The sequence below is a fragment of the Jaculus jaculus genome, chromosome 3 (genome assembly GCF_020740685.1).
Source record: "Jaculus jaculus isolate mJacJac1 chromosome 3, mJacJac1.mat.Y.cur, whole genome shotgun sequence".
In the NCBI taxonomy this organism is placed as follows: domain Eukaryota; kingdom Metazoa; phylum Chordata; class Mammalia; order Rodentia; family Dipodidae; genus Jaculus; species Jaculus jaculus.
Genome location: NC_059104.1, coordinates 133,870,300 through 133,882,428, shown reverse-complemented (window position 1 = coordinate 133,882,428; position 12,129 = coordinate 133,870,300). Strand labels below are relative to the sequence as shown.

At 42.2% G+C, this 12,129-nt stretch overlaps 1 protein-coding gene across 2 annotated transcripts in view; it reads right to left on the bottom strand.

Annotated features, from left to right (window-relative positions):
• The window catches only part of Tars3 (threonyl-tRNA synthetase 3), a 48,679-nt gene that overhangs the window by 21,538 nt on the left and 15,012 nt on the right, over nucleotides 1-12,129 (bottom strand). Inside the window, exons 8-11 of one of the 2 annotated variants that reach the window (XM_045146228.1) lie at nucleotides 10,629-10,707; nucleotides 8,708-8,854; nucleotides 6,991-7,089; nucleotides 1,037-1,203 (exon numbers count right to left, since the gene is read on the bottom strand). In XM_045146228.1, coding sequence (XP_045002163.1) covers nucleotides 1,037-1,203; nucleotides 6,991-7,089; nucleotides 8,708-8,854; nucleotides 10,629-10,707 — 492 coding nt within the window. The remainder of the gene's footprint in view (nucleotides 1-1,036; nucleotides 1,204-6,990; nucleotides 7,090-8,707; nucleotides 8,855-10,628; nucleotides 10,708-12,129) is intronic. The other variant, XM_045146229.1, reaches the window with a different exon arrangement.

Below are 12,129 nucleotides of genomic sequence, written 5' to 3'. Positions count from 1 at the left end.
AGGGTCCTTAGGCTTCACAGGCAAGCATTTAACTGCTAAGCCATCTCTCCAGCCCTTAAATTTGAATTTCTACTAAATATTAAAGTGTAAAAGGCTTTCTTCAAAGTTCAGAGATTTGTTTTAATAGTTGGCTTCTAACTTCAATTTACTAATGCTTGTGCCACATAGTGGGCATATGTGACCGTGCTCTTGCTTCACCTTTGTGTGTCTGGTTTATGTGGGATCTGGAGAGTCAAACATGGGTCATTAGGCTTTGCAGGAAAGTGCCTTAAACGCTTATCCATCTCTCCAGGCCATAAATAACTTTTACCTTACATTGGGGCATAATGTTAGTAAACTTCCAATTATAAGATATGTCCCAATTTCAGAGATGCTGATATGTGTGAAAAAGGCATCCCCATAGGAACCTGTTGATTAGGACAGTGTAGATCTTGCTAAAGAACCCAAACAGTATGTAAGATCCAATTTTCCTACAAATCTGTATATGTGAAATATATTACAATTAGGAAGACAAATACTACAACTTATAAAACTGACATGCAATATTGTCCTCTGAGAAGCACAAAACAACTAAATTGCTACCAGCTAACATTCCATGCCTGCCAAAGGATCAAACACATTTTATTTTTTTTAATTTTTTATTTATTTATTTGAGAGCGACAGACACAGAGAGAAAGACAGATAGAGGGAGAGAGAGAGAATGGGCGCGCCAGGGCTTCCAGCCACTGCAAACGAACTCCAGACGCGTGCGCCCCCTTGTGCATCTGGCTAACGTGGGACCTGGGGAACCGAGCCTCGAACCAGGGTCCTTAGGCTTCACAGGCAAGCGCTTAACCGCTAAGCCATCTCTCCAGCCCCAAACACATTTTAAAATTAATTCATTCTCCACAATGAAGTAACATGTCAAAGATAATTAACATCTACTATGCTTCACATTGTAGGAATGACTTCACTCCAAGAAGTGACATAATAACACAAAAGGCTAACAATGATGTGATATGTACTAATGCAAAACCTCTCTATATTTAACACTCACCAGTGCCCTGGACAGTTCATGGGTTTGAGGGCAAAAGTGTCCTTTTCAACCTCGAAGGTGAACATGTTCTCACTATAATGCTGCCAGTGGCCTGAGGCTTCCCAGAGTTTACTGTTGTACATATTGGGAGACAGAACTTCCGTGAAGTTACGCTTGTGATACTCCTCCTTCAAGACAGACATGTTTAATGTGAAAATCTGCTAAGTTAGAGCATGATTCCACATAAAGCAATACTCTGAACAATTACTTTCAAAATCAAGATTATATCTCCTATTAATTCATTAATTCCTTCCTGTAGGTGTGACAGTTTTGTGGATTATGAGAAAAAAATTATATATACATAGCAACTTTTCATTAGTGTATTTATTATATAGTGAACAACAGCACTATAATGTGGATGTGAAGTACCCACGAAGGCTCATATGTTGAAGGTTTGGCTCATAGTTGGTGTATCCAACCACTGAGAGTGGGGCTTGGTTGGAAGAAGTAGGTCACTGAGGATGTGTGTGTCGTCAGGGTCTGTATCTCAGTCTGGGCCCTCTCTCTTTCTCTGCTTTTTGGCTATCTTGAGATGGGCAGCTTTGCTGGGCCCTGCCCTTCTGCCTTGCTGTTGTGCCTCGCCACGTCAGGAGCAACACGGTCTGAAACCGCCAACAATGAGCCAAGACAAATTCTCCTTTTAAACTGTTTTAAGCATTTGACAAAAAATTAACTAACACATAGAACGTTTTGATGCTTTTGTAATTAGCAAATGAAAATCAATATATAGAAAAACTTGTTTAACTGTAACTAAGACCCCCAAAATGAAGCCCTCATGAAATGGGATCAGAAGACCCATCAAGGGAGCTCTGGGCATCTTTTTGCTTTGTGGAGATAAAGAAGGCCCCAGTCGGCAACCTGGAGAGAGGGCCTCAACAGAACCCTGCTGGGGTGGTTTGATTCAGGTGTCCCCCTAAAGTTAGTTGTTCTGGGTGCTAGGTTTCCAGCTGATGGAGATTTGGGAATTAACACCTTCAGGAGGCAGTGTTATTGTTGGTGGCAGGCTTATGGGTTTTATAGCCAATTTCCCCATGGCAGTGTTTGGCACACTCTCATGTTTTTTTAGAATATATATTAATTAGTTTTGTACTCAGCGAACAGTCAATTTGGTACCATTGTTAGGCTCATCCATGTCCTACACCCTCCCCCTGGCCCCTCCTTGTTGAGGTATATGGGTCATGCATTCTGGAGTTAGCCCACAGTTATGGATAGGATAAATGTCACTGCATATCATGACCCTACATATGCTCTGACATTCTTTACACCCCTCTTCCACAAAATATCCCTGAGCCATGTTGGGTTCATTTTTGGTGTGCTTCAGTGATGAGATGTTGGGGGCCTCTGGGTCTCTGGATCTCTGATTTGGTAGGAGTTGAATTTTCTCTGTGTTGATCTCCTTCACCCTTGTGCTAGTACCCGGTTCACCAAGAAAACAGCACCCTTGCTTGTTTTGCCAATTTTTCTTAGTTTCAGCCGGGGCCACACTCTCCTGTTGCTATTTTCTACTGTATGTTGGGCAGGGAGTTACGTCTACCCTCTGCACATACCATCATTTTCCCTGCCATTGTGGAGCTTCCCCTCAAGCCTGTCAGCCAAAATAAACCTCTTTTTCCCAGAAGCTGTCTTGGTTGAGTGATTTCTACCAGCAACATGAACCTGACTACAACACCTACCTTGCTGGGACCCTCTGAGATTTTCAGTTTCTTGAACTGTGAAAAATCAATGTTTACTATTTATGAAACGCTCAGTCTCCAGGCCTATAGGCCCAAACTGACCAAGAGAACTCCCTATGAGGTGAAGCATCGATATAAGTAAGAGAGATATAAAAGGAAATATAAAAAGCAAATTGGGGGCTGGAGAGATGGCCTAATGGTTAAGGTGCTTGCCTGCAAAGCCAAAGGATCCAGGTTTGATTCCCCAGGACCCACATAAGCCAGATGCACAAGGTGGCACACATATCTGGAGCTCGTTTGTAGTGGCTGAAGACCCTGGCATGTCCATTTTCTCTCTGTCTCTTTTACTTTTTCTTTCTCTCTCAAATAATTTTTAAAAAAGCAAATTGGTAAAATGCTACCAATTAGTTCAATCAGATGAAAGAAATATGAATGCTCTCTATAATTTTTTCTGTCTAAAAAAACTTTTTGAGAGAGAGCAAGAGAAAGGGAGAGAGACAGAGACAGAGAGAGAGGAGAGATAGAGAATTGGCCCAGGGCTTCAGCCACTGCAATTGAACTCCAGACACTCGCACCACCTAGTGGGCATGTATGATCTTGCACTTGCCTCACCTTTGTGCCTCTGGCTAATCTGGGATCTGGAGAGTAGAACATGGGTCCTTAGGCTTTGCAGGCAAGTGCCTTAGCTGCTAAGCCCTTGGATTAAGGCCTTTGCCTATGAAGCCTAACAAGCAAGGTTCAACTCACCAGAACCCACGTAAGCCAGACACACAAGGCGACACATAGTCACACATGTGCACAAGTGGCACACATGTCTAGAGTTCGATTGCAGTGGCTAGAGGCCCTACTGCACCAATATCCACCCCCCATAAAAAATAAAAATAAAAAAAGTAAAAGGTCAGGCAAAATATATCTGATGGTGTGCCATCAATCTCTTTCTTTAGAGAGTAAAGACAATCAGGTTCTGGGAAAGATCCAGCTCTATGACTGAGCAGTTTACAACTGGGACTGGTTTCCTCCAGTAACTGACTCGAAGAATTAAAAACCTCTTAAACAGTGAGACAATAGATTCTATTGCTTAAGGTCACCTCGTTTCTGGTGTGACAACACCCCTAGGAAACTAATGTGCTCACAAAGCACAAGTGGATCATCTGAGGTGATGGCAAGATAAGAGGTACATGGAATGGGTGGTGGGCAACAGCTCTGGCTTTTGCAACCCAGCCCTGCATTTGCCTACAGAGGCCACCGCTGGCACAGCTTCACTGAATTCTCTTTTCCTTGTCTTCTTACATGTAGGGCCCTGATGGTGGCTGAGCCCACAATTTAGGTCTTAGGTGAAACTGAGCTGAGGTCAGCACATGCTAACAAAGGCTGATGGAACTTTGTGTGAGGAGACAAATCATCCTAGCAGGGACAAAATGGGCGCTGAGAACATGAGAGGTATCTGTGCTGATTAATTCCTATCTGCAGCGGCCTGCTCATTCCTGCCTCAGGCACACCCATCACTTGCTGGGATAGTTACTTCTATGTCAGCTTGACAGCAGCACCAAGAGGTGGCAGATAAAAACCTGCTTCTGAGTGTGTCCCAGAAAGTGTTTCCAGAAGAGATTAGCATTTGAGTTTGGTGGGTTGGTTCAGTCAATCACCCTCTCCAGTGGATGTTCATCACTGAGCACCTGGACGGAACAAAAGGTGGAGGAAGGAGGTGCTCCCTCCTTTTGTTTCTTGCTTGTCTGCGGAGCTGGGACTTCAGTCACCTGCACTTAGACTTGGGTTTATACCACCGGCTCACCTAATGCCAATTTCTTATATTTCCCCCACTGTGTTTAACCAAAGAGAAACTCCAAAATGATGCCAAAAGTAGGATATGAGGGAAGTCAGGATACTTACTATGCCGCCCCACCTTTAAGAAAAAAAATTATCTGCACATACATGCATGTGTGTGTGCGTACACATGCATGCCATTCTTATAGCCAAAAACAAACATTAGATGCTTGCACAGATGCTACTACCTAGAAGTGACGCTCAGCCTCCATAGCCTGAGAACTGAAGGAAAAGCAAGACAAGACTAGTGCGGTAGTTTGAATAGATGGCCCCCAATATACTCAGTGTTTTATTACTTTGTAGTTGGCATCTGTAGCCACCTGGCTGGAGGAAGTGTCACTGTGCAGATCTTAAGGTGTGGTGGTGGGTTTGAAATTCCAATCTAAAGATATGCAAAGTGCCTAGTTTCACCTGGAGTTCCTTAAGTGTGCTGTGTGGTGTGGCTTTGGGGCTTGTGGCTTTTCTCTCTCTACTTGGACCTGTGAAAGCAGGCCAGCTTCTTCTGCCATTTATGGAACTTCCCCTGGATCTGTAAGCTTCAACAAATATCCCTTCCTCCATAACCGTGCCTGGTCTGGAAGTTCATATCAGCGAACTGAAGCTGTCTGCTACAACCAGTATAGCAACAGTGATGAACCAGCACTTTCCATGTACCTTCCTCAGAAAGTTACTGTGGAAAGAGAGTCTTCAAAACCTGATTAGAGATTAAAAAAACAAGTAAGCGGAGGTCAAGGACCAGGAAAGAAGGAATACAGAATAAGAGTGACTGAGGGAAAACCAGGGTGCTGGTGGTGGTGAAGAAAACAGAGTCTATGGCATCAGTTCATAAGAATCTAAGCATCACGTTAATGCTGGAGTGACAGAACCAAACAAGAAGATAAAAAAAACTACTGAGCACCAATTTGAACCTCTACAAAATGAGCTGCTTGGAGTTTTGCAGTCTTTGACAGAAGATAAGTTAGTGATAGATACATAAAAATCAAAACATTATAGATACAGTCACACAGCACTTACTGACAGGGATCAGTTCTGAGAAATGTACCTATGGGCAATTTCATTATGATAACATTAGAGTGTGCTCATATGAACTAAGATGGCTCCAATAACCTAATCCTGTGGGACCACAGACTGCTCATTATATTGTGGGCAATATACTCTTCTTTTTTTTTTTTTTTTTTTTTTGGTTTTTCAAGGTAGAGTCTCACTCTGGTCCCAGACTAACCTGGAATTCACTATGTAGTCTCAGGGTAAGCTCAAACTCACAGTAATCCTCCCACCTCTGCCTCCCAAGTGCTGGGATTAAAGGCATGCGCCACCATGCCTGGCTCTGTGGGCAATATACTCTTGATGGGACCACCATCCTGCATGCAGTCTGCTGTTGACTGATACATCACTACACACTACATCACTGTAACATCATGGGAAAGACAAAACAGGGAAAGACCACAAATGTAACTCTAGTAGCCCGAGTGGATCATCTCTGACTAATATTTACAAAGTCCTGATCATGGAAACACAAATGACTTTCCAATATATTTAGGTATTACACACAATTAGGTTTTTTTTTATTTTTTAAGAGAAAGCAAAAGAGAGAGAGAGAATTGGTATGCCAGGGCCTTAGCCACCGCAATTGAACTCCAGATGCTTGCACCACCTAATGGTCATGTGTGACCTTGCACTTGCCTCACCTTTGTGCATCTGGCTTGGGTGGGATCTGGAGAGAGATGGACCATGGATCTTCACTAAGCCATCTCTCCAGCCCTACAAATGAATTTTTACTCTTTTCTGTGCAGCTGCCAAATTACTTAGAATTCATGCCATAGACTACATAGAATAGCAGTGGGACACGGCCATCTTTTAGGAAGCAGTGCTTCATAGTGTAGCATTTTGTGCCAGAGAATAAACTTTCTCTTTTATTCTCAATCACTGGGAGAGTCATACATGCTATAAATATATTCTATATGCTCTAGTAACTTATATGGACAATAAGTGCATTTTACAAAATCAAAAAAAAAAAAAACAGGGCTGGAGAGATGGCTTAGCGGTTAAGCGCTTGCCTGTGAAGCCTAAGGACCCCGGTTCGAGGCTCGGTTCCCCAGGTCCCACGTTAGCCAGATGCACAAGGGGGCACACGCGTCTGGAGTTCGTTTGCAGAGGCTGGAAGCCCTGGCGCGCCCGTTCTCTCTCTCTCCCTCTACCTGTCTTTCTCTCTGTGTCTGTCGCTCTCAAATAAATAAATAATTAAAAAAAAAAAAACCAAAACAACTCATCTCCATGTTTTTTTTTGAAGATAAAATCCAGTACTAAGGCTCACCATTCTTGTATTATTAAAAATTAATGGACATACTTGACCATTCAATTATGAGATAAAATAGCAAGATGTAAAATGCAGTTAAATAGGAATAAATTCACACTTACTCGTATGAAATCCATAAGTGTATTATAAATGAAGGCTCCTCTGGGAAGAAAAAAACAGCTTCCAGGACTCAGATCATGGAAAAAGAAAAGCTCTTGTTCCTAGATTGAAGCAATAATTTTATTTCAAGTTTCATCTCTAGCTTAATATTAATCATAGTTGTGGCATGAGAGGATAAACCATGTGAGCTTATTTTCCCATACTCCACTGCTATGTACTCCAAAACCCCTCAATACCATCTCTAACTCTAGCTATGTAACAGCACATGTGGAACTATAGTTTACATGGTTTCCTAGCATGGAACATGGCTTTTCTGTCATCTTTTGTTATACTAATGTTTTTAGTGCAAGTTAGCTAGTTTGCTACAAATTAGTTAATTTGCTAAGTGTTCTTGGCACATTTAGAACATAAGTCCCACATGGAGACATCACAAACAAGCCCAGAAAGTTCATTTCAGAATGTATGCTTCAAATGACAGTGAAAGGTTGCATGGTGTCACCTCACAAGAGCCCGCCCTATGCCAGGCACCATCATGCCACGCCTCCTCACCTTAATGCTGCATGACTAGTCCTCGAGACAAGTGAAGACTCGGGGATGGGGAACTGTAAGTGAATACCTTGCCCCTCACATAACATGATTCAATAATGGCAGAACTGATTTAGAAACCCATCCACAGTAATGGCTTAATGGTTAAGGCACTTGCCTGTGAAGCCTGAGGACCCAGGTTCAACTCACTAGTGCCCATGTAAGCCAGATGCACAAGGTGGCACATGTGTCTGTAGTTTGTTTGCAGTGGTTGGAGGCCCTGGTGCACCTGTTCTCTTTCTCTCTCATACACACACTCTCAAATAAATAAATAATAAAAAATATCTTTTAAAAACCCATTTACCAGGTTTCAAACCTCATTCTTTATTTCTATACACTGTTTCTCCCTACATATAAAGTATATTATCAAGAGCTGGAGAGATGGTTTAGCGGTTAAGCACTTGCCTGTGAAGCCGAAGGACACCGGTTCGAGGCTCAATTCCCCAGGACCCACGTTAGTCAGATGCATAAGGGGGTGCACACATCTGGAGTTCATTTGCAGTGGCTGGAGGCCCTGGCACACCCATTCTCTCTCTCTCTCTGCCTCTCTCTCTCTCTCTCTCTCTCTCTCTCTCTCTCTCTCTCTCTCTGTCACTCTCAAATAAATAAATAAAAATTTAGAGAAGTATATTATCAAGCATACACAGTTTCTAAAAACAGCTTTATTTTTATATCATGATAAAAATTAACTCTAGCAAAACATTTTAAAGTTCTAATAAAACACACTAGAAGGAAAGAAGTCAGGACACATTGATAGTATGGACTTGAAATAACCCAACAGTGGGCAGCAAGTATCAGCAAATTTGAAGACAGGAGAGAGAAGAAGAAATATTTGTGATTTTTTAAAAAAAAATTTGTTTATTTGAGAGAGACAGACAGAGAGAAAGAGGCAGAGAGAGAGAGAATGGGCACATCAGGACCACCAGCCATTGCAAACGAACTCCAGATGCATGCGCCCCTTTGTGCATCTAGTTAACGTGGGTCCTGGGGAATCAAGCCTCAAACCTGGGTCCTTAGGCTACATAGGCAAGCACTTAACTGCTAAGCCACCTCTCCAGCCCATTTGTGATTTTTAAATGAGATATAATCACAGGGTAACCAAGGAATGCTTGTGTGATGAGGATGTGAGCATACCTTCCCGATTTTCCTGTGGTCTCGGTTCTTGGCTTCCTCTTGGAACTTTTCCCAGGTTTTCATCATTTTGTTATCAGGAAAGGATATCCCATAGATCCTTTGCAATGTTTCCATTTCAGGGTTGCCTTCCCAATATGTTGAGGAGTTCTAAACATCAAACAAGATTTTGGTAAAAATGATCAAACACTGAATTATAAGTAACACCATTTTTGAATGCATATATGATTTTCCACTATGATATCCACACTGCTTATTTACAAAAGTTCTTTTTTGCAGTGCTGGGAAGAATCTAAAATTGATTCTAATAAATCTTTTCATCTCAAATTACTAATCAGTATATTATGCAGTCTGCTGTGGATGAGGAATGACTATGAGAGGAAGTGGAAAGGAGGGAGGATTGAAGAGCAACTGTGATCACAAGCTAGAGCCAGAGAAGGTGAGAAGTTCATGAAGTGAAGACCAGTCTCACTGATCTCTGGTTCTGGGGTGAAGAGACACTCATGGGTGATGCTGTCATCCAGCCCCTCAGTTTACCTGTGAGAAACCAAAGTCTAGAAAGAATGGCACTACAAAGTTAGCCCCATGCCTCTCAATTTCCAGAGAATGTCCTCTCTTACACCTTCATAGCGCTCTCAATTTTCCTCTCCCCTATAGTGCACTATTCTTGTGTGGAAAAAAAGTGTTCTTCCTTTATTAGTCTATGCAAGAAAACCAACATACAGCTGTTCCTTTGTCCTATGGCCTTCCGCAGATACCAAAATCCACAGATGTGCAAGTCCTTTACATAAAATGGTGTAGTGTTTGTACATAACATCTGTAATCTTCCTGTATATGTTAAGTGATCTAGAATGCATAATGCAAAGTAAATGCTATGTATGTATGTTATAGTATACTGTATAGAAAATAACGACCCTAGAGAGTATATACATGCTCAGCAGCTACATTTGCTTTTTGAATATTTTTATCCTGTAGTTGGTTATATCCCAATGAGAAACCTGTGACTATAGAGGGCCAACTTTATAAAGAACCCTGCATGTAAAGAAGATATACACTGTAATATAATAAGATTATATGACAAACAAAATCTACATATTGTATTCTAATTACCAAAATGACAAATCCTTTTAGTCAAACAAGAATGAAGTTTTTTTTTTTTTTTTTAAGAAACGGGGTCTTGCTATGTTGCCCAGGCTGGAGTGCAGTGGCTATTCACAGGTGCGATCCCACTACTGATCAGCACGGGAGTTTTGACCTGCTCCATTTCCAACCTGGGCCGGTTCACCCCTCCTTAGGCAACCTGGTGGTCCCCTGCTCCCAGGAGGTCACCATATTGATGCCGAACTCAGTGTGGACACCCGATCAGCATAGCGCGCTGCAGCCCAGAACTCCTGTACTCAAGCGATCCTTCTGCCTCAGCCTCCCAAGTAGCTGGGTCTACAGGCATGCGCCACAGCACCCAGCAAGAATGAAGTACTTTTTATTACACACGCACACACACATTTTAGTTATGGACGTACTCAGTGTGTAAACAGCATACGTTGATACCCCCCTTACCCTCATCCCTGTCCCCCCCTCCAAAGGGACCCTATTTGGTTAGCCCCATGGGGATTGTAGGTTGTGCAATGTGGGGGTGGCCATCAGTTACGGGGAAGAGGCAGTGTCTCTGTGTGTAATGCCCCAACTTGTGGCTCTAACAATCTTTCCACCCCCATTCCACGAATTTCCCTGGGCCAAGTTGGGTTTGTTTTAGGTCCACTTCGGTGACAAGATCTTGGGAACCTCTAGGTCTCTGGATCTCTGAGTTGGTACGAGTTGAGTGTCCTCTGTGTCTATCTCCTTCACCCTTGTATATCATATGATTGAAATCCCTGATCTAGTTCACCTAAGTTTGCTATATTTATAACTAAAATGCAATCCTTACCTTGAAAATTTTTATGGCTTTAATTTTTCCAGTGTGTCTTACATGGGGGCCTTTACAAAGGTCAATTAGTGGACCACACCTATAATGAGATATTTAGGACAAGCATAGTTTTAACTTTTTGAACTATTTAATATAAAGCACATTATCATGTTTTAAATACAAGGGTTATATGTACAGGGGAAAGTTTTAATTTAGTGTTAAGGAGGGCAGAAAATCATCTAGTCTCAGATCCCAGACTGCTCTCTTTTGCACAAATTCAAATACAACAGCACATCTTTAGAAGGAAACTGTGCCTAGAGAGATTTCACCTTTAACTGTCACATCCCAGGGCTTTCAAACCCACCAACTGGGCTGGAGAGATGGCTCGGCAGTTAAGGCACTTGCCTGCAAAGCCAAAGAACCCAGGTTTGACTCCCCAGGACCCATGTCAGCCATTTGAACAAGGTGACGCATGCATCTGGAGTTTGTTTGCAGTGGCTGAAAGGCCCTGGCATGCCCATTCTCTTTCTCCCTTTCTCTCTATTTGCCTCTCTCTCTCTCAAATAAATTTAAAAAAATATTTTTTAAAAACCTATCCATTGTCATAAAACCAGAAAGCCACCAGCCTGCTTGATACTAATCTTCAAGAGTAAAATTTATTCAATGCACATTAACTGCATATTCTACTTTAAAAATACACACAGGAATAAAAACAGGGCTGGGGAGATGGCTCAGTGAGTAAAAAGTGCTTGATGTGCAAGTGCAACAGCCGGAGTTCAGATCCCCCAAACCCACACACAAGCCAAACACAGTAGTGGCGTTTCATCCCCACGTGCCTATAGCAAGAAGGGAGGAGGAGACAGGAGAACCGCGGAAAGCTGGTGGGCCAGCTAGCATGGCATTCACATGGCACACAACAAGAGCCCCTTCCTCAAACATGGTGGAAGGGGAGGATCCACACCTGAGGACCAGAGGTTATCCTCTAAATGTGTGTCTGGCATGCACGCACATGCACTTGCGTGCACACACACACACACACACCAATGAAAAACAGGTAAATGTCAAGGTTTTTAATTTCTTTCTTTCAGGTTCTCTGGTTTTATGATAAAATGCCCAATAGTTTCTGGTTGAGAATGAGATGATTTCATTACCAAGACACTTGAGGCTGTAGCTGGGGTTCCACTTGTGTACAGAATGAGCAAGCTCCCCAAACCTTAGCACAGACTTTCTTAAGCACAGACATATTAAAAAAGTTTAAATATAAAGAATATAAACCAGAGGGAAGAGTACTAAAAATCAACCAACTTAAGGAAAGTGTGGAAGTCCAGTATACTATCCATTGTGCTACCGAGCCACCTGTAAGGAACATTTAGGAAAGCAAGTCATATCTTTATCCCAACCAATTTTAAATATTTCTGAAGTTCACTGGCTAAAAATTAAAAATTATAATGAATACCAAAAAGGCTGGCTTAATGAATGGACTAATAAACAGAATGAAGCTGTATGCATGAAAGTGTCCATT